Source organism: Vipera ursinii (assembly GCF_947247035.1).
Source record: "Vipera ursinii genome assembly, chromosome: 16".
Taxonomy (NCBI): domain Eukaryota; kingdom Metazoa; phylum Chordata; class Lepidosauria; order Squamata; family Viperidae; genus Vipera; species Vipera ursinii.
The window spans coordinates 4574693-4600795 of record NC_139529.1 but is presented as its reverse complement, the minus strand read 5'-3'; the positions used below and the strand labels follow the sequence as shown (position 1 = coordinate 4600795).

At 46.8% G+C, this 26103-nt stretch overlaps 1 protein-coding gene across 1 annotated transcript in view; it reads right to left on the bottom strand.

The window, feature by feature from the left end:
* Positions 1-556: 556 nt before the first annotated feature.
* Positions 557-26103, bottom strand: part of LHX2 (LIM homeobox 2) — a gene marked incomplete at its 5' end in the record, with an annotated part of 31638 nt that continues 6091 nt past the window's right edge. Inside the window, 2 exon segments of the mRNA XM_083375168.1 lie at positions 557-1575; positions 15373-15578. Coding sequence (XP_083231294.1) covers positions 1288-1575; positions 15373-15578 — 494 coding nt within the window. The 3' untranslated portion in view covers positions 557-1287.

The window sequence follows — 26103 nt, the reverse complement described above, 5'->3', positions numbered from 1 at the left end:
AGAAAGGACTTCCGTAGTAAAAGTTCCCAAGTCTTATTGTCTTGCACTTTCCATCTGAAAGGAACCGTCAACCTTTCCCCACCCTTCCTGTGGCCGCAATGCTAGGTCTACTCACTGGTGTGCTTCAGAGTCAGCCTGCTATGGTTTGTTCAACAAGCCGGGGATAAGCCCTCCGCAGCTTAACATAGCTAGGGGTAGCCCAGCTGTGGTCGGCGAATCTTTCATTGGCCAAATCGGCACAACCCAATTCAGTGCCCTCATCCTTTTAATTCTGTAATTGCAAGAAGAGTTAAAGGCCTGAGGAAGGAAGGCGGGTGCTTGGCTTTGGGCGTGACAACAGTTCTGGCTGCCTAGCCTGATGGGAGTTGTAGTCCGGTGACCTAAAGCGGATAAGGGCGTTGAAGAAGGGTTATCGTTTCATCAGCGTTAATACCTCTTTCTTTGGGAAGTGAAAAAAGGAAGTCTCTTCTCAGTTTTATGGTGGGGACAGGGCCCAAAAAGGTTTTTGAGAATCTCTCCATCTTTCCTCCTCCTCCTCAACCTCCCTTTCCACCATTCCTTCCTCTTCTCCTTCTCCTTCTCCTCTTCCTTGCGTAAATCTCTCATGGCAAGGGCAACTAACGTGGAGGTCATTTCCGTTAAGTGGCTTTATTATTGGTTAGATTTTATTTTATTATTTTTATTTATTTATTTATTTTTTACAAATTTTGATAGCGGAACAGACGTGTCACTTCTTCTGAATTTCAGTTCTAAGACGTCAGAACGACCAGTGAAAGGTTTAGGACTTAATTTAAAGTAGCAAAACTCATATTAACATTTTCGCTTCTCTCCCCTGCCCCCTCCGGCGCCCCCCTCCCCTTTTTGTAGTTTGCGTGGTCTCGGATGTGGTCATAAATATACAGAGAGGGGGGCGGAAAAAGAGGCCGGGGTTTGGAGAAAAAAGAAATGGACAGTAAATAAGGCACGTGGCAGTCTCTGGAAAAAAAAATCACACAAGCTTTAGCCAACTTAAATTAATTGCCATTTCCCTGGCCCAGTCCATAAAACTGTACACTAACACAAATGTTGTGTGGGCAGTTGCCATTCCAAGTCACCCCCTCCAATCCACGGGAGATTTCAGACCTCGCCGGATTTGTGGAGCTGCAGCCCAGCGGCGTCCCGAGTTTAAATTTTTATTTTTATTTTTAAATCCGTTTGGAATTTGAACTAAGAATCGTTTCTTTCCTTAAAGAAAGTAAGACACACAGAGACGTACGCACGCCGCCCCTGGAGCCGCGGGAGGGGTCATCAGAAAAGGTTGGTCAGCGTGGTCTGTGAAGGGCTGCGGGATTCGTGGACGTCCAAGCTGCCGGATACGGAGCCCAAGACGGAAGTCACGGAGGGCATGCTAGGGTTCGTCAAGTCTGTGAGAGTGGTGGGGGTTCGGGAAGGGCTTAAGGAGGTGTTGGAGATGTCCGAAGCCGGTCCGGATGGGGTGCCGGCCTGGAGGGCCGAATCGGACGCCTTGTCCACTCCCGTGTTCTCCTGGCGCAAGAGGTTCCGTCGGAATTTGGCTCGGGCGTTCTGGAACCATACCTAGAGCCGTCCCAGGTGAAGGGGAGGAAGGAAGGAAGGAAAAAGAGAGAGAAAGAGAAAGAATGAACTCAAGGTAGGTGTCAACGCTGCCAACATCAGATGTTTGTTTTTTTTCCCGCAGAAGAACTGTGCTTCGATTCTTTAAGCTAAACAAGGCCTCGACGTTCTTTGAGGAGTTTCATCTGTCAGAACCAGGACATTATATAGGATCATATAGGAGCTGTGACTAGAGGGGCCTTCGCCCAGGTTCGTCTGGTGCGCCAGTTGCGACCCTATCTGGACCTGGATGCCTTGCGTACAGTCACTCATGCACTTGTGACCTCTCGTTTAGACTACTGCAATGCTCTCTACATGGGGCTGCCCTTGAGGACCACTCAGAAGCTTCAGCTGGTACAAAATGCAGCCGCGCGAGTTCTTTTGGGGGTCTCCCGATACTCCCATGTTACACCTCTGCTCTGTGAGCTGCATTGGCTTCCAGTTGCCTTCCGGGTGAGATTCAAGGTGCTGGTGATGACATATAAAGCCCTACATGGCATGGGTCCGGATTACCTACAGGAGCACCTACTGCCGGCGTCAACTTCCCTCCGTCCTGTACGCTCCCACAGAGAGGGCCTCCTCAGGGTACCACCGGTCAGAGAATGTCGGCTGGTGACCCCCAGGGGGAGGGCGTTCTCGGTGGGCGCACCAGTCCTTTGGAACCGCTTACCGGCTGAACCACGGATGGCCCCCGACCTTCGCTCCTTCCGGCGTGATCTAAAAACTTATCTATTCGAACAAGCCGGCCTGGCCTGATGGGTTTGGGGTTTTAACATTATTTTAACTAAGTTACTACATTGGGCACAATCATTTAACTTTAAATCTTGTATCCTGTATTCTTATTTTTATTGCCCTGTACACCGCCCTGAGTCCTTCGGGAGAAAGGCGGTATATAAATCAAATAATTAAATAAATAAATTAGGTGGGAATGTGCAGCCAAGAATACACTAAGGCAGAAGCTTGTCCACCCCAAGAATACAATGCCCAGACGCAAACTGAGCGACGTGGTAGATGCAGTTACAGAGCAGGGAGCCGTGTGCAGATCTGGACCTTGGAGAAACACGACAACCGCTTCACACACGCATGACACAATGTAGGAGAACAACCCCCCACCCCTCCCGAGGACAAGATTCAGCCCTCCATCTGCATTTAAAAGGCAAAGGCCACTTTTTGGGTTGGTTTGAAAGAGGAGTCAAAGAGGCCATCTAGGTCAAAACTGAACAGCCCCTCCCTCAACAGAGGGGGGAGGGATAGGACATCATCTATCTCCAGTCTACAACATGGTCCTTTCAGCAGTTCCAAGAAGGCTCCACACCCGTTTGAACCCCTCAGGTGACAGATAAACCTCCAAGAGGCCTCAACCGTTCTCAGAAAGAGTGCAAATGACCAGCTGTCTGCAAGGAGTATAAATCCTTCCATTTGCCACCATTCAGTCAGAACCTGAGGAAGCTTCCTGAAGTGAAACCTCTACGAAGGAAAAACAAGAAAGTCCAGTTGCCTCGTGAAAAAAGCACCTTTGGGTCAAGGCAGGTGGGTGGGGGGATTCTTTAAAACATCTCCCATTCCCAATACGGATCGATTGGCACTGGGGCCGTCCAGGTGATCGTCTTGATTTATTTAGCGTATGGCATCTCAGACGTACAGGTAGTCTTCAACTCACCACAATTCGTTTAATGACCGTTCAAAGTTCCAGCAGCACTAAAAATGCGACCTACGGCTGTTTTTCAGAGTTATGACCATTGCTGCATCCCAGTGATCATGTGATCAAAATTCAGAGGTTGGGCAATTGATTTATATTTATGACCGTTGCAGCATCCCGGGGGTCATGTGATCTTCTTTTGCGACCTTCTGACAAGCAAAGTCCATGGGGGGAGCCAGATTCACTTAACAACCGGGTTACTGACGTATCAACTGCAGGTGATTCACTTAACAACTGAGGCAAAGAAGGTGGTAAAATGGGGCCAAATTCACTTCACAAATCTCTGGACCAGCATCTGCCCTCAGCTTACAACTGGTCACAATTTGATCTGCAGTTTTGACCTGGGACCTGGAATGGAATGGAATGGAATGGAATAGAAATTGGAATGGAATGGAATAGAATAGAATAGAATAGAATAGAATAGAATAGAATAGAATAGAATAGAATAGAATAGAATAGAATAGAATAGAATAGAATAGAATAACAGAATTGGAAGGGACCCTGGAGGTCATCTAGTCCAACCCCCTGCTCAGGCAGGAAATCCTATGCCATTTCAGACAAATGTTTGTCCAGTCTCTTCTTAAAAACTTCCAGTGTTGGAGCATTCACAGCTTCTGGAGGCAAGTCGTTACAATAATTAATTGTTCTAACTGTCAGGAAACAGTACCATTGTAATTTTGAATGGTCACTAAGTGAAGTGTCATAAGTCAAGGACTACCTGTACAGAGACTCCCTCCCAACTGATGACAGATGGTCTCGAACCCCAAGCTCTTCATCATTAAAAGCAAAGTACAGACTGGTTAATGTGGTCCACATACAGATTAATGTATTACTTATTTGTCTTTCAAGTCTTAACCTCTTGAACAACCCCACAACCACCAACACACCCTAAATAATTGTGGTCTCATTGGTACCCTTCAAAAGCCTTCTTTAGCCTGCTGGACCTCCATAGACCTCTCGCTGTCTCTGGGACTATCATGGTTGGAAACAGTTGAGGAAGTTGGTAGGGTTTTATTGACTAGCTCTCTGGAGAATTTCACCGGATTTATTATTATTTTTTTTTTGGACTTCCTTAAAGGAATACCTCAGGGGCTGCCCCAAAGAAGAGGGAGTCAAGCTATTCTCCGAAGCCCCTGAAGGCAGGACAAGAAGCAACGGATGGAAACTCATCAAGGAGAGAAGCAACCTGGAACTAAGGAGGAACTTCTTGACAGTTAGAACAATAAACCAGTGGAACTCCTTGCCTCCAGAAGCTGTGAATGCTCCCACACTGGATGTTTTTAAGAAGAGACTGGACAGCCATTTGTCTGAAATGGGATAGGGTTTCCTGCCTGAGCAGGGGGTTGGACTAGATGACCTCCAAGGTCCCTTCCAACTTTATTATTATTATTATTATTATTATTATTATTATTATTATTATTATTATTATTATTATTATTGACACCAGATGTCATCCAGGCGAAATGTTTTCTCCCCTTCTGCTGTTTGTCGATATTTAAATATTAATATTTGTGGGGTATTTTATGATCGGGCATCAGATCGTTTTAAAAGGACTGCCAGCCTTACGTGCAAAGATAAAATTATTAATACTTCTAAAAGAATAACACGGGGGGAGGGGCGAGGGGGGGAAGAATCATATTTAACGTCTGGAGCAGCTCGGAGGAATGTGAGGATATGGATCCAATTTTATGTGGTTATTAATAATAGAAGCCCTCCGAGTTACACCCTCGATGCCTCTCTGCCAGGCACTTACCTGCTCCAGAATAAGGATTTTTTAAAAATAAATACAGTAAGTCCTTCACTTACAACCCAAAATTTCTGTTGCTAAGCGAGACGCTTGCTAAGCGAGCGTGTCCCACTTTATGACGTTTCCTCCCAGAGTGGTTGCATCGTTGCAATTGTTGCAAATGAGTAACGCGGTTACTCATTTGAACAGCTTTTGACTTTGCTTGCCAGAACGTCGCATCACGTGACTTCCCTCCCCCCCCCCCGGGACGCTGCGACCGAGACGCCCTACGCACAGTTACTCATGCGCTCGTGACCTCCCGTTTGGACTACTGTAACGCTCTCTACATGGGGCTGCCCTTGAAGACCACTCGGAGGCTTCAACTGGTGCAGAATGCGGCCGCGCGAGTTGTAATGGGGGTCTCCCGATACTCCCATGTAACACCTCTACTCCGCGAGCTGCATTGGCTTCCGGTTGCCCTCCGGGTGAAATTCAAGGTGCTGGTTATCGCCTATAAAGCCCTACATGGCCTGGGTCCGGGGTATTTGAGGGAACACCTGCTGCCGGCATCAAACGCCCTTTGCCCAGTGCGCTCCCACAGGGAGGGTCTGCTCAGGGTCCCACCGGTAAGAGATTGCCGGCGGGTGACACCCAGGGATAGGGCCTTCTCAGTGGGGGCGCCTGCCCTCTGGAACCAGCTGCCAGTGGAGCTGAGGACTGCCCCCGACCTCCGTTCATTCCGCCGGGGCCTGAAGACCTGGCTCTTCGAGCTCTCGGGCCCAGGCTGAGGAGCAGTGGCGTAGCGTGGGTTGTCAGCACCCGGGGCAAGGCAAGTAATTTGCGCCCCCTCGCTCTCGCACTGCACCGCATGCCTGGCACCCCCCTGGCGTAAGACGAATCGAGCCTCCCGCGATCTCCCGTCCCCCCCCACCCCCCTGAAATTCTCGCCCGCTTTCACAGAGTTGTTCTTTTACACCGGCTGCAAGTACCAGGAGCCAAAGGCAGCCTCTCCGAAAGCCTCACACCCAAAGACGCAGGCACGCCCACACCGAGGAACGCCGCCGCTGGCGAGGCTCGCAGACGCCGCCGCTGCCGTTCTTTCTTTCTCGTTCGCGGGAGCGCGCGGCGGCGTGCGCATACAGAGGCGTATATAGACCCAGGGAGCCGCCGAGCCTTCCCCCACCCGGAGAGAGAAGCGTTTCTGTGTCGGCGCAGGCACAGATACCGCTCGCTCGTGAGCAGCCTTGCCCTAGCCCGCCGGTCGCGCCCCCCCCAGATGTTGCGCCCGGTGCGGCCGGCCCCCCCTGCACCCCCCACGCTACGCCACTGCTGAGGAGTAATTTATTTTAATCGGGGTTTTAATTGCACAGGGTTAGTTTAATCTTTTTTAAATTGCTTTTAACTTTTGTATTGCTGGTTTTTTAACTCCCTGTAAACCGCCCTGAGTCTTCAGGGAAAGGGCGGTATATAAATGTAATAAAATAAATAAATAAATAAGTACGAGTAAGTGGCCGAGTGTCTGAATTTGGATCACATGACCGTGGGGAAGGGGGATGCTGCAATGGCCGTCAGTGTGAAGAATGACTTTTGTTTCCCAGTGCCATCATAACTTTGAGCGGTCACTTAATGAACCGTTGTAAATTGAGGACTGGGTGTGCATGGCACAGGCAGAAAGGAATGAAACAGAAGGAGCGGTGGGGGGGGGAAACCTCCGCTTTGACTTCTGATGTCTACACGGAGATTGCAACAGGTTTTCTCCTTTCCGGTCCACCGGCCAAGGTGGAATAAAACAATTTCAGGGATGAATGAATCCTCGGCTTCAGAAATGAAAATTCCACTTTTTTTTATTTCCCAAGCAGCAGGAAGACACGGTAGGTCAGTAGGGAATTTTGTTCAACTAGGACGGTGGAGAAATCAGAACAAAAATTTATGACTTTCATTTTTTTAAAAAAAAAAATAAATATTAAAAAAAGGGGCTGCCAGAGATTCTGGATTTTCTTTGCAGCAGAAAAGGGAATTTGGAAGTTAGTTACAGGGAAGGAAGGAAGGAGAGAATCAGTCCTATAATCTATCTTGTTTTTTAGTTGCATATCTTTCCAGCAACGATGCAAACTTTAATTGCACATCTTTCCAGCAACGATGCAGACTTTAGTTGCACATCTCTCCAGCAACAATGCAAACTTTAATTGCATATCTCTCCAGCAACAATGCAGTTTAGTTGCACATCTTTCCAGCAACGATGCAAACTTTAATTGCATATCTCCCCAGCAACGATGAAAACCTTAGTTGCGTATCTTTCCAGCAACGATGCAAACTTTAATTGCATATCTCTCCAGCAACGATGAAAACCTTAGTTGCGTATCTTTCCAGCAACGATGCAAACTTTAATTGCATATCTCCCCAGCAACGATGAAAACCTTAGTTGCGTATCTTTCCAGCAACGATGCAAACTTTAATTGCATATCTCCCCAGCAACGATGAAAACCTTAGTTGCACATCTTTCCAGCAACGATGCAAACTTTAATTGCATATCTCTCCAGCAACGATGAAAACCTTAGTTGCACATCTTTCCAGCAATGATGCAAACTTTAGTTGCATATCTCTCCAGCAGCAATGCAAAGTTTAGTTGCACATCTCACCAGCAACAATGCAAAGTTTAGTTGCATACCTTTCCAGCGCAATGCAAGCTTTTCATGTGTGTTGGGGGGGGAGCATAATCGTGCATTTGTTCCTAAAGAAACAATAGTCCTCTCTCTTTTTTTGTAAGGGGGAACAAAATCTCATGCACTATTCCTCAAGGAGAAACTGAGGCAAGGAAACAAAAAAAGCGGGGAAGCAGCAACGGGGCGGGGAGGAGTTAAATGCAGAAGTCTGAATTTGCAAACAGCTTTTGCATGGTTAAATCATGTTTTGCCAGGTGCCCCTTTACAAAATTAGCGGCCAGATCTGGAATGATTTAAAAAAAAATAAGGAAACCATGAGATCCGCCTGACACACATATATATCGTCCTCGTATGTCCACTGTTGCACACAAACATCCCCTACAAAACACACGCTGAAAAGAGTTTGCACCAGATTATAGCAACTGGATTTACTGATAGATCATCCAGATGCTATTGGCTTCCCTGAAGCCCTTAAAAAATATCTCAGTGTGGAAAGAATAATCTCCTAAATGTAATATTTCAGGGTTACCAGCTCCCCGCCCTCCAGTTACGCATGACAGAACTCAGCGTGACAGACAAGTGTTTAGCAACTGCAGTTCTTCCACCGTAGATATGTTGAACTGATCACTGGAGACTCAATCAAAGACCTGAGAACGTGGAAGCAGAGGAGGAGAACCAACCGTGACGGCAACTCCCAAGGCATCTCCTGAACAATGGACGGGGACGTTAAAGAGACATATGGAGACTGGCAGGGACACCTGGTCCATTTTACTTAGAAGTGCACAGATTGATCACTGGAGGCTTTTAAGAGGAGACCGGACAATCACTTGTCTGAAATGGTATAGGGTCTCCTGCCTGAGCAGGGGGCTGGACTATATGACCTCCAAGGTCCCTTCCAGGTCCATTCTGATTCTGATTCATTATGCCTTCAATTCTGGAGGAGATCAGTAGCTGTGACACAGCCGTCCTCTTCTTGCAGTTGCCAGCCAGCCAGCCAGCCAGCCAGCCAGCCAGCCAGCCAGCCAGCCTTCCTGCCTGCCTATCTATCCATCCATCCATCCATCCATCCATCCATCCATCCATCTAATCTATCTATCTATCTATCTATCTATCTATCCATCCATCCATCCATCCATCCATCTATCACTATCTCTATTTCTCTCTCTCTCCATACATCTCTCTTATCTATCTATATCTATCTATCCATATATCTCTATCTATCTCTATCTATCTCTCCATCCATCCTATCTATCATCTATCTATCTATCTATCTATCTATCTATCTATCTATCTATCTATCCATCCATCTATCACTATCTCTATTTCTCTCTCTCTCTCTCCATACATCTCTCTTATCTATCTATATCTATCTATCCATATATCTCTATCTATCTCTATCTATCTCTCCATCCATCCTATCTATCATCTATCTATCTATCTATCTATCTATCTATCTATCTATCTATCTATCCATCCATCTATCACTATCTCTATTTCTCTCTCTCTCTCTCTCCATACATCTCTCTTATCTATCTATATCTATCTATCCATATATCTATATCTATCTCTATCTATCTCTCCATCCATCCTATCTATCTATCTATCTATCTATCTATCTATCTATCTATCTATCTATCTATCTATCTATCTATCTATCTATCCAATTTATTCGCCCCCCTCCCCATCTTACCATACGGTAACTCTGGGCAGCTTACAGTTACATATAAGCTACAACACAAGTAGTTAAAAGCTGGTGTTAAAACCAAGGACGCATGGGGAGGGCGGGGGGGGGGCAGAGTAGGGAGGGGAAGCTGGGATCTGTTATCACTCAATCCACCACCTCCATTGCGCTGACCCCCCACTGGAACCCCAAGCCGATTGGCCCAGCCCGGTCTTTGGGCCCTTACGAAAAGATAGGAGGGTTGGGGGCCAACCCCACATTGGGGGGTGCAGGATGTTCCAGAGGGTGGGGCCAGAGCAGAGAAGGCCCTCCTCCTCCTGGACCCCCCCACCAGCCGGAATAAGCGGGCTGATGGGACCCACAGCAGGCCTCCTCTGCTGGCACGGGTGGGAGGGTCCGATCCCAGTGGGGTGGGGCATTCCCTCGGGTAACCTGGACCCCTCCCACGAAGGGCTTTAAAAGGGACCACCGACAGCTTGAATTGCACCCGGAAGCAGAATGGTACCCAAAGTAGCTCGCGAAGCAGTGATGCCACAGAAGCCACTCTTGGGGACCCCAAAACTGGCACTCTGCACCAGCTGTGGCTTCTGAATGGTCTTCAAGGGCAGCCCCATGGAGAGCGCATTACAGCAGTCCAGTCGTGAGAAGATTAGGGACTTGAACGACCGAGGACAGAGGATCCTCGCCAAGGAAATATTGCTTTCTAAAGCCACTGGATCAATGAGCGAAGCCGCCTCCTTCAGCAACGCACCATACAGAGAAAGCCAGGATTTCCCAGTATCCAGGTTCCTGGAAGATCCCAGATTCCAGTATTACAAAAGAGGAAGTTCTAAACCACAAACCTTGTCTGGTTGACATATGAGGGGAACCCAGCCCGCAACAACCCATCGGTGTGCAAAGATGATTCATAAATGAGAAAAAGAGTGCAGAGAAGAGCAACAAAGATGATCAGGGGACTGGAGGCTAAAACATACGAAGAACGGCTGCGGGACTTGGGTTTGGCTCGTCTAAAGGAAAGAAGAAATAGGGGGGACACGATAGCAGCCTTCCAATATCTCAGGGGCTGCCCCAAAGAAGTGGGGGGAGGGTGTCAAGCTATTCTCCGAAGTGCCTGAAGGCAGGACCAGAAGCAACGGATGGAAACTCATCAAGGAGAAAAGCAACCTAGAACGAAGGAGGAATTTCCTGACAGTGAGGACAATTGACCAGTGGAACAATCTGCCTACAGAAGCTGTGAATGCTCAAACACTGGAAGCTTTTAAGAAGAGACTGGACAGCCATTTGTCTGAAATGGTATAGGCTTTCCTGCCTGAGCAGGGGGTTGGACTAGATGACCTCCAAGGTCCCTTCCAACTCTGTTATTCTATTCTACTCTACTCTACTCTACTCTACTCTACTCTACTCTATTCTATTCTATTCTATTCTATTCTATTCTATTCTATTCTATTCTATTCTACTCTACTCTACTCTACTCTACTCTACTCTACTCTACTCTACTCTACTCTACTCTACTCTGTTCTGTTCTGTTCCAAACTATAGCTCAGTGCAAAGTGGGGGACGAGCTTCCTTTGAAGAAGGATTGCAGATTAATTCAGGCTGATTAAGAGGCGCACCCAGATTAAACAACTTCATTTGTACAATGCAAAGGGGAAATTACGTTTTAAGCACCCAAACTCTGTAAGATTTCTTGAACCCCATGTAGGTTAAAGCTGGTGGAAGTCAGAATGGATTTGAAAACCTTTGCCTTTGAGTGACTTGTCGGTCAAATATTTGTAAACGTTTCCCCAAAATTAGCAGTTGCAGAAGCCACGGGGCGAAAGCTTTCAGTTCACGTTTTGTGGATCTCAGCTTTCCGGGGATTCATCATCGTTGGCCGGAGGATCGTCAAAACTTTTCAGAATTCAACAGACTTTATTCTTTTTTGACGAGAGTCCGGTCTAAAGTACAGTGATCCCTTGTTCCTGAACAATGTCATCATTTCCATCAACATAGCTGCTAGCCAAAAATGAAAAAAAAAAGGCACACTTGGCTTTTGAGAATATGCTGAGGGTCCTCCATCCTCCCCAAAATACCCGAAAAACTGGACAAAACCAGCCGAAGGACCTCACAAAACAGCTCCACTTTCCACCTCTCCAGCAATGCTCTCTTCTCGCTTCTCCAGGTCCTTTACTTCATTGCTGAACAGTTTTTCACTGCTGAAAGGTCTTCCTGATGCCCAACCAAAGTTAACCTACTTGAAATCCGTTGTTTTTTGCCATGTTATATAGAATGGAATGGAATGGAATGGAATGGAATGGAATGGAATAGAATAGAATAGAATAGAATAGAATAGAATAGAATAGAATAGAATAGAATAGAATAGAAAATAGAGCAGAATAGAATAGAATAGAATAGAATAGAATAGAATAGAATAGAATAGAATAGAATAGAATAGAAAATAGAGCAGAATAGAATAGAATAGAATAGAATAGAATAGAATAGAATAGAATAGAATAGAATAGAATAGAATAGAATAGAATAGAATAGAATAGAATAGAAAATAGAGCAGAAAAGAATAGAATAGAATAGAATAGAATAGAATAGAATAGAATAGAATAGAATAGAATAGAATAGAATAGAATAGAATAGAAAATAGAGCAGAATAGAATAGAATAGAATAGAATAGAATAGAATAGAATAGAATAGAATAGAATAGAATAGAATAGAATAGAAAATAGAGCAGAATAGAATAGAATAGAATAGAATAGAATAGAATAGAATAGAATAGAATAGAATAGAATAGAATAGAATAGAATAGAATAGAAAATAGAGCAGAATAGAACAGAACAGAATAGAACAGAACAGAACAGAACAGAAAATAATAGAATAGAATAGAACAGAACAGAACAGAACAGAATAGAATATAGAGTAGGGTAGAGTGGAATACAATGTGGAAGGGACCTTGGAGGTCTTCTAGTCCAGCCCCCTGCTCGAACAGGAGAAGCTATATCATTTCAGATAAATGTCTAGTCGCTTCTTAAAATACTCCAGTGATGGAGCGCCCACAACTTCTGGTGGCAAGCTGTTCCACTGGTTAATTGTCCTCACCGTCAGGAAGTTTCTCCTTAATTCCAAGTTGCTTCTCTCCTTGATTAATTTCCATCCGTTTTTTCTTGTCCTGCCTTCCGGTGCTTTGGAGAATAACCTGGCCCACCCCTCTTCTTTGTGGCAGCCCCTCAAATACTGGAATGCTGCTATCATGTCCCCCTTAGCCCTTCTTTTCCTTAGACTAGCCAAGCCCAAGTCCTGCAGCCGTCCTTCAACTCGGAATCATTCTACAAGTCTTGTGAGTTTCATCCCTGCTTCTGTTTAAAGAGCAGTAACAAAACAGCCAGGTCAGCTGGTTATTTCATGACCAGGTTCACGTTCAACTGGCTCAGTGGGTTAGGACGCTGAACTTGTCGATCGGAAGGTCAGCAGTTTGGCGGGTCGAATCCCGAGTGCCGCGTAGCAGGGTGAGCGCCTGTTACTCGTCCCAGCTTCTGCCAACCTAGCAGTTCGAAAGCACGTAAAAATGCAAGTAGAAAAATAGGGACTGCTCCGGTGGGAAGGGAACAGCGTTCCGTGCACCTTTGGCGTCTAGTCATGCCGGCCACATGACCACGGAGACGTCCTCGGACAAGCGCTGGCTCTTCGGCTTGGAAACGGAGATGAGCACCGGCCCCTAGAGTCGGAAACGACTAGCACGCATGTGCAGGGGAACCTTTACCTTTACCTTATAGTTTGTCCAGCAAGCCACGTCCGCTTGCATTCACATAACACCCTATCCTGGTTTATCAACCGCGATGCCTAGGTTCAGGGAATCTGCTAAGACCATATGAAACAAACTGCCGTCTCACTTATAAAGCAGGCCTGAACCATCAACCAGGGGAATTCAGCCATGAAAGGGCATTCAGCAAATTGCAGTTTTAATGAATCAGAATCAGTGCAAAGGGCAGATGTAGCCAGTTTAATCTTGGTTCTGAAAAATATGTGCAACATAAATACACACCCCCTCCACCCAAGATGTTTGTCGGAGGCCGAAGCTGTTGGCGTTCATCAGAAGAGGAGAGGATGGTCTACTGGAGTTCATTGTCCAGTCAAGGTCAAAGTGGATCAACAGTAATAGGGTTTCCTGCCTGAGCAGGGGGTTGTACTAGAATAGTATAAAGCTGGAAGGGACCTTGGAGGTCTTCTAGTCCAGCCCCCTGCTCAAGCAGGAGAACCTATACCATCTCAGACAGGTGAATGTCTAGTCTCTTCTTAAAAACCTCCAGTGATGGAGCGCCCACGATTTCTGGTGGCAAGCTGTTCCACTGGCTAATTGTCCACACTGTCAGGAAGTTTCTCCTTAATTCCAGGTTGCTTCTCTCCTTGACCAGTTTCCAACCATTGTTTCTCGTCTTTCCCTCTGGTGCTTTGGTGAACCAACCTGGCCCCCTCTGCCTTGTGGCATCCCCTCAAATACTGGAATAACTGCTATCCTCTCTCCCCTATTTCTTCTTTTCTCTAGACTAGCCAAATCCAAATCCCGCAGCCATTCTTCGTACGTTTTAGTCTCCAGGCCTTGGATCATCTTAGTTCCTCTTCTCTGAAATGTTTCCAAACTCTCAACATCTTTTTTTTTTTTGTGTGATATGGTGACCAAAATTGGCTACAGTATTCCAGGTGTGGCCTCACTAAGGCTTTATAAAGCGGTAATAATACTTCTCCAAGTCTGTTATGTTGTTCACATCGCATTAATGATTTCCTAGCTTTCCAACAGTTGGTTCTTCAAAAGCAAAATTCTTTTGCAAAGCGCAGCATTCGAGACCACAACCGGGGAGAGTCGAGCAAGGTAAATTCCTCAGGAAGGACACATCAGTGATCTATCAGTGAGAACAAGGGCTGTTTTCTCCTCCAACATTTGATAGGTGACTGTGGAGCCTCTCCGTCATCCAGGTCCTGGTTGTCCCAAAGGCGCTTTTTCAAGAAGCAACGGACTTTCTTGTTTTTCTTTGAAGACATTTCGCTTCTCAACCCAGAAGCTTCTTCAGCTCTGACTGGATGGTGGAAGATGGAAGGATTTATCCTCCTTGCAGACCGCTGGTCCTTTGCCTTCTTTTAGGGGGACCCTGAGGACACAGTTAATCTCCAGGTGGCCTCAAGGACCCTCTAAAACAGGGGTGTCAAACTCAATTTCATTGAGGGCCACATCAGCATTGTGGTTGCCCTCAGGGGGCCGGGTGGGTGTGGCCTGGGTGGGTGTGGCCTACTGGGTGGGCGTGGCTAGAGTGCGTATGGCCTACTGGGTGGGCATGGCCAGCTCTACATGGTTCGCATCAAGGGTGCCTATGGGGGCCTGGGCAGGAGTGGGACAGATCTGAGGGTCTCTGGCAGGAGGAGGGTCTCTGGGCCAGGGCCAAGGCAGTGGGGGCCGTTCCCTCCCTGTTTCCAGGATGGCTTCGCGGGCCACATGAAACCACTTCGTGGGCCGAATCTGGCCCCCGGGCCTTGTGTTTGACATGTCTGCTCTAAAAGAAGGCAAAGGACCAGCGGTCTGTAAGGAGTATAAATCCTTCTATTTCCCCACCATGCAGTCGGAGCTGAAGAAGCTCCTGGGATGAGAAGCAAAAGGTCTTCAAAGAAAAAACAAGAAACTCCAGTTGCCTCGTGAAAAAGCATCTTTGGGACCTTTGAAGGGTGAGACAGAGAGAACGCAAGGCCGGTATTTCCATCATATGCCCCTGCCCATCCTCCCTGTCTCAGGGAAGTAGCCAAATTTGGTTGGAGTTATCTCTCTGGATCTTCAACTCCTAGAATTCTCCAGCCAGAATGGAATTCTGGGCGTTGAGGTTCGCCCACTTTCACCCTTCAGGGTTGAGAAACACGGCTGTAGCTTGCTGGGCATCATAGGCACCAGCGTGGAGACCTCTGTCTCTCTGGCCAGAGACACCCCCCCCGCTCCACTTTGAGACCCGAAAAGATCACTTACCTGGAGCACCCTTTTGGTTAAACCCGTTTTTTGCGCGAGCTGCTTCAAGTCCTTGGCATCTGGGTTGTGATTAATAGCAAAATAGGATTTCATTGTCCGCAGCTGGTGGTGCTTGAAGGAGGTCCTCATGCGTTTGGTCTTCTGGTTGCTGGGGTAATGTTGGTCCCGATCCAGGGGGCTTCCGTCGTTCTCGTTGCAACTCAGGGCTAGGGGCACAAAGGTGAGGAAGAGACGGTCAGCACCAGGTCCAGGAGAAAGAGCCCTGTCTGCTCTCCTCCTCAACCATCAAAGAAGGCATCGTTTGGGCACCACCATCCATGGCACCGCTGAGCGGACAGCCGGGAAGGGACCTAGCAGTTTGGTCGAATGGAGAAGGAACTAGGCCAGAAACCAGGTGATGGTGAGTTCTAGACCCGCCTTAGGCATGAAAGACAGCTGGGTGACTTTGAGCCAATCACCAGTGGACGGTGAGTTCTAGACCCATTTTAAGCATGACAGCCAGCTGGGTGACTTTGGGCCAGTCACCAGGAGATGGTGAGTTCTAGCATGACAGCCAGTTGGCTGACTTTGGGCCAATCACCAGGAGACAGTGAGTTCTAGTCCCGCCTTAGGCATGACAGCCAGCTGGGTGACTTTGGGCCAATCACCAGGAGATGGTGAGTTCTAGCATGACAGCCAGTTGGCTGACTTTGGGCCAATCACCAGGAGACAGTGAGTTCTAGACCCATTTTAAGCATGACAGCCAGCAGAGTGAATTTGGGCCAATCACCAGTGGACGGTGAGTTCTAGACCCATTTTAAGCATGACAGCCAGTTGGGTGACTTTGGGCCAATCATCAGGAGACAGTGAGTTCTAGCATGAAAGCCAGTTGGGTGACTTTGGGCCAATCACCAGGAGACAGTGAGTTCTAGTCCCGCCTTAGGCATGACAGGCAGCTGGGTGACTCTGGGCCAGTCCCTTTCTCTCTCTCTCAGCTGAACCCACCTCAAAGGATTGTCGTTGTAGGGAAAACGGGAGGAGGAAGGAGGGTTACATATGTTCGCCGCCTTGAATTACAGGCCATCCTTGACTTACAGCAGTTCACTTAGTGACCGTTCAAAGTTTCAGCGGCACAGAAAAAAAGGGGCATGACCGTTTTTCTCACTTACGACCTTGGTCGCATCCCCCGTGACCGTGTGATCAAAACCGAGACGCTTGTTAACTGCTTCATACTTACGACCGTTGCTGTGTCCTGAGGTCGCGTGATTCCCCTTTTGCCACCTTCGGACAAGCAAAGTCGTAATGGGGAATTCAGACCCACTTAACAACCACGCCACAACATAGCAGCCGCAGCGTTTTCACTCCACAGCTATGGCCAAGAAAGGTCGTAAAAGCTAAAGCTCCCTTAACAACCGTCTCACTTAACGAGAGAAATTTTGGGCCGGATCGGGGGTCATAGGTCAAGGGCGATCTGCGTTTGTAAAAATAAGGCGAACGCCCAATAAATATTGCAAAAGAAATAAATAACGAAGGGTCTGGTGCCTTTAGAAATCCACGAGGGTAATACTTGTCACTTTCTCCCAAGTTCCCGTTCCTTCCCCCATCCAGGCCTGTTGTCGCATCACAGGGCATTGAAACCCAGATGCTCACACTCACACAGGATCTCAGCTTGCGAGACCGCCCCCCCCCATCTTCACCTTCGCTTCCTTTACAAAGTGAGCTGGGAAGGGGTGGGGGCGGTGGGGGGAGTGGGCGAAGGGAAAGAGGCCTCTTGCATTTGCATCTTCAGTTGCTCTCTCTCTCTCTCTCTCTCACACACACACACATACACACTCTCACCAAAACACAACACAGAACCTCATGCCAATCTTCCACTCGGGTCTCCCCTTTCCAGACTGGGAAAAGAAAAGAAACGCTTTGCAAAAAAGAAAAAGGGAAAAAAAGAAAGAAAGAAATGTTTTAACCCACTTCAGATGGTTCGCTGGCATGGCACAGCTGCAAACTCCCCAAGTCCACTCCAGCCTCAATAGGGGAGGAAAAAAAACAACAAAAAAAGCCTCATTCAAAATCTTTCCTTCCAGTTCCCCCTTGCAGAATGAGAAAGCAACTTAAAAGACTGCTAAAAAGGAGGGAGGGGGGAGCCCTGGCCAGGGTAGGGGGGGGCGTAGGAGGATGTCCCCACCTGACGGAAAAGCTCACCTACCATTTGAGAGAAGAACGGAGCAGAAGGTTGAAGCTGCGTCAGAGACCAGGACAAAAACTTTACAAGGAACTCTCTGTCTTTGCAGCCCATTTTTTAAAAAAAAAAAAATCCAAAGCGCTTTTTAAAAAATACCGGTAAATAATAACAACAACAACAACAACAACAACAACAATAATAATAATAATAATAATAATAATAATAATAATAATAATAATTAATAATAATAATAATGTTTTAACGCACTTCAGAGTCCTTTGGGAATAGGGCGGTATATAAACCGAATAAATAAATAAATAAAATAATAATAATAAATAATAATAATAATAATAATATAATGTTTTAACGCACTTCAGAGTCCTTTGGGAATAGGGCGGTATATAAACTGAATAAATAAATAAATAATAATAATAAAATAATAATAATAATAATTAATAATAATAATAATAATAATATAATGTTTTAACGCACTTCAGAGTCCTTTGGGAATAGGGCGGTATATAAACCGAATAAATAAATAAATAAATAATAATAATAATAATATAATAATAATAATAATAATAATAATAATAATAATAATAATAATAAAATATATAATATAATGTTTTAACGCACTTCAGAGTCCTTTGGGAATAGGGCGGTATATAAACTGAATAAATAATAATAATAATAATAATAATAATAATAATAATAATAATAATAATAATAATAAAAAATAATAATAATAATCTGGGCTTGAGTTTATTTTCCCTCTCCATCCCCCTCCACTAACTAAATGCAATTTAATCCCACCCGCCCTGAAGAAACAAAATGAAAGCCTTGGAAAGAATTATTAAAGGCCCCTGTCGGGTCCGTTAACTAAAAAAAACCCCTTCAGTTTGCAAAGCGAGTTTTCAATTAACCTATAGAGTAACTATTGATCCCGCCCACCCCAAAGCTGTAGCTATAGCTTGTAAAGTACTTGCAAATATCTTTTGGGGTAGCAAAACAGGAAGGGTGTGACGGCTGACAACTCAATTAGATTTCTGAAACGGGTGGGTGGGTGGGTGGGTGAGGAAAAAAAACCCAGTTGGATTGGCTCCCTTGATAATTTACTCATTCTATCAAAATGACTAAAAAACGCAGAAAAGAGAGAGAGGGAGAGAGAGGGGGGGGGAGAGAGAGAAATATCTCTCGCAGGGTTGCTAATGTGTGAATTATCGATCCAGCTGTCTCGACATATCTGCACAGGCTTTTAAAACACGATTATCAAATCTACTTTTGACAAGGACCTGCAGGCTGGTACAGTTAAGTCAGGTGCAAATCCTAAAGCCTTTTTCATTATTTTTTATTATTATTATTATTCCTGGGAAATTCCAAATTAAATCCGGCTCCCAAATTCACACGTCGTCGGGTAATCGGCGATTGCCCCTCAGTGGCTCAAGCACTCCCAAATCAGCAGAATGCTTCCAGAACGGGTAGAGGTCAAAATTGTCTACTCTGGCGGCTTGCTGAAAGTAACCCATAATGCACAGCACATCGCTTTTGGATAGGCTGCGTCTTTGCCTGAAGAGGCCCCGTGTGCTCAAAAGTAGCGGAGTAACACCGATAAACAGAACGATGAATTAGGCCGTGATTCTCGGCCGTCGCAGAGAGGGATCGTGGCTAATACAAGAGGCACACCCTAGATTTCTTGCAAGCTTAGGGGGAAAGGGACCCCCAAAACATTCGGAGCCGTGGTGTGAAAAGAACGGGGCGACTCTGGAGGGCCGCAGATGCAGTGAAGCGATCCATCTAAAGTCAGACCAGCCGTCCTGCCACATGTAACCAGAAGTCCCTTGCAAGTGGTTTGTGGGTTCTACGCAACCCCTGAGACACCTCAAAAACTTTTAACCGGTTCTCAGGATCCTCGGTGCCAAACGCTGGCCCTCCGGATTGAGGTGGAGCAGTGGGCTAATGCCTCCTTAAGTAACACCAGCTGCCTGCAATTAGTGCAGGTTGGAGTCCCACCAGGCTCAAGGTTGACTCAGCCTTCCATCCTTCCGAGGTAGGTAAAATGAGGACCCAGATTGTTGGGGGCAATAAGCTGACTTTGTAATAATGCCGCTTGGGGGTGTGTGTGTGTGAAAGCCCTAATAAGCAGGCATATACATAGAATGAAGGCTACTGCTAAGCTTGTAAGCCGCCCTGAGTCTTCGGAGAAGGGCGGGATATAAATGGAATTAAAATAAAAAATAAATAAATAAATGAAATGAATTCTCTTTCCTGTTCCTCTGCCAAGACGCCTTTCAGAAAACCCTAGCCCACAGCGATTGTCAACGGCCGCGTGCAAACTTTCGGCCATCCAGAGGAACATCCGCTGAGCGTCCCCATTTATGTTGTGGTTGCGTGGAAGGAGTAGGCTTTGTTTGGCGTCAGGCCTGAGCTGGGGGGACGAGGCAGCCCACTTCCAGCGCAGGGGCTGCGTGCACGGCCGGATTAGTTACGATGATAATTTTTTTCTCGGTGGCTGAAACCAAGGCTTTTCTCTGGCCCGCAGGCAGCTGATGCCGCTGTGTCGCACAATGTTCACAAACACTCCCTGGGGACGGTGGGTCTAGAGAGGAGCCATGTTTTTCCTGCGAGTGTGCCCGCACACCAAACGAAGGAGGGAAAGTTCACGCACATCTCAAGGATGAAGAGATGTCTGGCGCTGCCCAGTCAGGTTTTTTTTTTTTACAAAGCCAGGAAGATTGGTTAAACTAGTAGCTGGACTAGAAGTATTTAATTAAAATGTTTGGGGAGCAGGAGAAGAACAACAACCAACCAACGGAACAGAAGCTGCCTTGAGAAGTTGTGGGAGCTTCATCACTGGAAGCTTTCAAGAAGAGACTGGACAGCCATCTGTCAGAAGTGGTGGAGGGTCTCCTGCTTGGGCGGGGAAGGGTGGACTGGATGACCTCCAAGGTCCCTTCCAACTCTGTTATTCTATTCCATCCTATTTTCTATTCTTTTTCTATTCTATTCTATTCTGTTCTATTCTCTATTCTATTTTTTCCTATTCTATTCTATATTCTATTCCATTCTATTTTCTATTCTTTTTCTATTCTATTCTATTCCTTATTTTCTATTCTATCCTATTCTATTCTATTCTATTCTATTCTATTCTATTCTATTCTATTCTATTTTCTATTCTATTCTTTTTCTATTCTATTCTATTCTATATTCTGTATTCTATTCTATTCTATTCTATTCTATTCTATTCTATTCCATATTTTCTATTCTATTCTATTCTATTCTATTCTATTCTATTCTATTCTATTCTATTCTATTCTATTCTATTCAACTTTTCCCTCAAATCCGGCCACTACGATAAACCCGAAAGTTGCCTCTCCACCAACCCCATGTGCTGCATTTGCTGTTCAATTCTTAGGCAAGCATAGTAGACGTGGAATGAACACTGCAACACACACAAACCTATTTCGTGCCTATTCACACAGTCCTTCTGGAAGGAAGCCCCCCCCCATGTGGGAGGAGACACAATCAGCACTGATCCAGCACGATGAGCCACCCAGCTCTTGCTGCACCTGGTTGCAATCAAATATGGCTTCTCTTCCCCCGCCCACATGCAGAGGGCCAGGTAGCCTACAAGGGCAGCCCTAAGTATCTGCCCCGTAGCCCCATCACTGTGTCTTTCTCCAGCCTTAGGTCCTGAATCCAAAGAAACCACAGGTCAAGGGAATGGGCTACGGCAGGGAGACCTCAACAGATAATCACAACTAGGACATAAATTTCCGTTCCGTTACGCAAGCCATGCCCAATTTTGCAAGTTTTTGGGGGGCCACGGTTGTCAAGAAAACCACTGCAGTCTTTAAGTGAATCACACCGTCATTAAGCGAATCGGATTCTCCCCCCCCCCACTGACTTTGCTTGTCAAAAGCTGGCTTGGAAGGCTGCAAATGACAATCGGATGAGCCCCCAGGATTCCGCAAGGGTCGTAAATGCACGCCAGCCGCCAGGGCCCGATCACGTGACCACAGGGAGGCTGTAACCGCGGCCGTAAGTCTGAGGACTGGTCCTTAGTCACTTTCTGAACGGTCGCCAGGTGACCGGTTCGCAACCAAGAGGAGCCCACGGGCGCCTCTTCGTGCGGGAGGTACCCAGAGAAGAAAAATCTCCTTGGAGGATCCCAGAAAAATGGGACCACGAAGAAGACGGCCAAAAGAATGTGGGGGACAGCAAGGCCACAGAAGGGAGGGGGGAAACACAGCATGTAACATGCATGTTAACAATTGCGCAGTCAGCTACTGTAAGTTAGAGGTTTGCAGAGCACTTGGATATCAATAAAGGAGACTATGTGTAGCCAGGTGTTGAACTGTGAGCTTGGCGGCTTTCTTGCAGACATTTCATTACCTAACCAGGTAACTGGTGATGACCTATAAAGCCCTAAATGGCGAGGGTCCGGGATATCTGAGGGAACACCTGCTGCCAGCATCCAGTTCCCTTCGTCCAGTGCGCTCCCACAGGGAGGGTCTTCTCAGGGTGCCACCGGTAAGAGATTGCCGGCGGACGACACCCAGGGATAGGGCCTTCTCAGTGGGGGCGCCTGCCCTTTGGAACCAGCTGCCAGTGGAGCTGAGGACTGCCCCCGACCTCCGGTCATTCCGCCGGGACCTGAAGACCTGGCTCTTCGAGCTCTCCGGCCCAGGCTGAGGATTAATCTTATTTTAACTGGGGTTTTATTTATGCAGGGACAAATTTAATTTTTTTAAACTTGTTTTTAACTTTTGTATTTTGGTTTTTAATTACCCTGTAAACCGCCCTGAGTCCTTCAGGAAAGGGCGGTATATCAATGTAATAAAATAAATAAATAAATAAATAAACATCATCAGTGGGAGGAGGAGGAGGAGGAGGAGGATTGTGGGGTCTCTGGTGCTCTCTGAGCTTGGTGGGTTTCTTGCAGACGTTTCATGACCCAACTAGGTAACATCATCAGTGGGAGGAGGAAGATGAAGAGGAGGAGGATTGTGGGGTCTCTGGTGCTCTCTGAGCTTGGTGGCTTTCTTGCAGACGTTTCATGACCCAACTAGGTAACATCATCAGTGAGAGGAGGAAGATGATGAGGAGGAGGATTGTGGGGTCCCTGGTGCTCTCTGAGCTTGGTGGCTTTCTTGCAGACATTTCATGACCCAACTAGGTAACATCATCAGTGCTAGAAGGGAGTGGGGTTGGAGGAAGAGGAGGAGGAGGAGGAGGAGGAGGAGGAGGAGGAATAGGGCAATGACTGTGGGGTCCTTAGTGCTCTCTGAGCTTGGTGGTTTTCCTGCAGACATTTCATCACCCTACTAGGTAACATAATCAGTGGGAGGAGGAGGAGGAGGAGGAGGAGGAGGAGGAGGAGGGGGAGGAGGAGGAGGAGGAGGAGGAGGATGGCAGCAAGACTTTTGGTTTCGCAATACTGGAAGAAGGAGGAGCTGCCGACTATAGAAGAGTGGACTTTAAAAGTTTCAAACTTGGCAGAAATGGCAAAAAAAAAAATCAGCATATTTGAAAGAACCATCGCAACAGAGATATATTCCGGAATGGAGAAGATGGATCGATTATATTCAGAACAAATGTGGGACTAAATTTTTTTATTTAGCATATGAATGAATACTAGAATTATAAGATGTATTATTACTTATGCTTAAGGGGAGTTAAAGTGCGATAGGATTTAAAGTGTGTATATAGTTGGTTAGCATATTTTTGCTTAAGTTTGTTTGAAGCAATACTCTGTATTCAGCTCTGGGAAGTCGGGGGGGGGGGGGAGAGGAGGAGGAGGAGGAGGAGGAGACTGGACAGCTATTTGTCCGGAATGGCATAAGGTCTCCTGCTTGAGCAGAGGGTTGGACTAGATGACCTCCAGGGTCCCTTCCAACCCTGTCTCTTCCATTAAGTTTTCTATTTTGTTATGAATCTTCACCCTGTGAGACGTGATGTCCCCTGTGGGTTTATACGGCCTGCTACAACTCCTTGCAGAATCTCTCCTCAAGAGAGGGCCGGAGCTATGGAGCGAATCCGAATTGTGCCCCCACAAACTAATCTGTTCTGAGTTCGAACTGGGACAAATCCAATGAGGAATAATAGTTTCGGACTGCAGGAACTCAATAAATGGAACCATACATTTGGGGGGCCGCTTTTTCTTGTCCTTTCTGGATAAATGGGGAGGGGGCTGTTTCTGAACAGGCAGGCATGGCTCTTCTACCCTTCCCCCACCAGGACGAAGTGCGGGAGGGGGGAAATACTAGGGGTTCCAAAAGTGGGGGAGGGCAAGGAAGGCCACTTTCCATTGGACAAAGAATAGAGGGGAGGGCCCCCCCTGAAAAATAAGTTATCACCGTTTAGGTTCTCCTTCTTCCAGCGGCAGGGGGGGGGAGTGTGGTGGTTTGCTGCGATGTGAGAAAGGGGTTTTTGAGGATTTCTTAAAAAATAAAAATAAAATAAAACGATGGGAAAGAAGAGAGGGCTTTGAATTTGGTTTTACGTGGCACCCTCCAAGCTCTGCCATCTCCCTCCGAGGAGAGAGAGAGAGAGAGAGAGAGAGAGAGAGAGAGAGAGAGAGAGAGAGAGAGAGAGAGAGAGAGAGAGAAAGAAAGAAAGAAAGAAAGAAAGAAAGAAAGAAAGAAAGAAAGAAAGAAAGAAAGAAAATGAGGAGGGAGGGAAGACAACATCTGTGTGTGTGTGTGTGTGTTTGGAAAAGAAAGAAAGAAAGAAAGAAAGAAAGAAAGAAAGAAAGAAAGAAAGAAAGAAAGAAAGAAAGAAAGAAAGAAAATGAGGAGGGAGGGAAGACAACCTCTGTGTGTTTGTGTGTGTGTGTGTGTGTGTGCATGTTTGTGTGTGTTTGGAAAGAAAGAAAGAAAGAAAGAAAGAAAGAAAGAAAGAAGAAAGAAAGAAAGAAAGAAAGTGAGGAGGGAGGGAAGACAACCTGTGTGTGTGTGTGTGTGTGTGTGTGTGTGTTTGGAAAAAAGAAAGAAAGAAAGAAAGAAAGAAAGAAAGAAAGAAAGAAAGAAAGAAAGAAAGAAAGAAAGAAAGAAAGAAAGAAAGAAAATGAGGAGGGAGGGAAGACAACCTCTGTGTGTTTGTGTGTGTGTGTGTGTGCATGTTTGTGTATGTTTGGAAAGAAAGAAAGAAAGAAAGAAAGAAAGAAAAGAAAGAAAGAAAGAAAGAGAGGAGGGAGGGAAGACAACCTGTGTGTGTGTGTGTGTGTGTGTGTGTGTGTTTGGAAAAAGAAGAAAGAAAGAAAGAAAGAAAGAAAGAAAGAAAGAAAGAAAGAAAGAAAGATTAAAAGTTGCCGAATGGGGGGAGAGGGAGGGAGCACCCGCTCAAATCGTTTGGGGCAACCAGGAGGCGGCGGGGGGGGGGGGAAATCTCTTTGAAATCCCGGCCCCCTCCGAGGCCGTTTTCCGCTTGTCAGACCCGATTCGCGTCCAGGCAAAACGGCTCCCGCGCGCGATTCAACTCGCCAACCAAACGGGCCCGGTTAGTCTCCCGCTCTTCAAGGGCGGCGGCGGACCCGCATTCAGACAACCTCTCCTCCTCCTCCTCCTCCTCCTCCTCTCCGTCCCTCCCTCCCCCAACATTTCCCCCAGTTCGGGGTCCAACGTTATACGTGGAAATGTAACCAAGATGCGAGTCGCGTTCGGATCCAGGCGTAACCAAAAAAAAAAAGAGGGTTTTTAAAAAAAAATTATTATTACTGCTAAGTTTGTAAAGCCGCCCTGAGTCTTCGGAGAAGGGCGGGATATAAATGGAATTAAAATAATAAATAAATAAATAAATTATTCCTTCCCGGGTTTGCAACTCAGGGGGCTTTCGGTTAACCAGCACGCGGCTCTCTCTGCTCCTCAAACCCCCCCCCCACGACTTTACTACAGCAACTACGTCCTTGGGGAGGGGGGCGCCCGGTTGCAGAAGAATAAACTTTCCCAGCTGCGAGGCGGGAGGGGGGAGGGAGAAAGTGCTTATTAAAGGGCTGATTTCGAGGAAACGAAGAGGGAAAAAAATATATGTTTTCTTACTCCGCGCGCTGTTCGGCACCAAACCCGCCCCGTCCATTCCCACTGCCAGAAGACACGAATTCTCGCCGACGTCGGGACGCCGAGCTAAAGCGGGCCCGACCCGCAATAAAACAACAAGCTGGGTCCTTTCTTAGCTCGCCGGCAGCAACGCAAAACTATTCGCGCACGCAAGAGACAAACACACACACACACACACACAAACCCCAGTTGCCCACCCCCTAGATCCCTTTTACGGCGAACCCCCGCCGGGAAAACAGAGGAAACCGCTCTGCTCGGGCTTGCAATAGCGCGGGCAAGGTGAACCTGATCGCGGCCGGCAGGAAAGGCGACGTTGCCCGCGATCCTGAAACCCGGGACACCCTCCCCCCGCCCCCGCCCCCGCCCAGCCCGTCTCTTAGGGTCAGGGCAGCGAAAACGGCGCAGCTCCAGCGCCAATGCTTTCCCCCCCCCCCCCAAACCCTCGCTTATCTGCAGGCGGCGACCCGCTTTTCGGAACGTGGGAACGTCCCAAGGTCGCCTAACTTGTGGGCGAGCTCA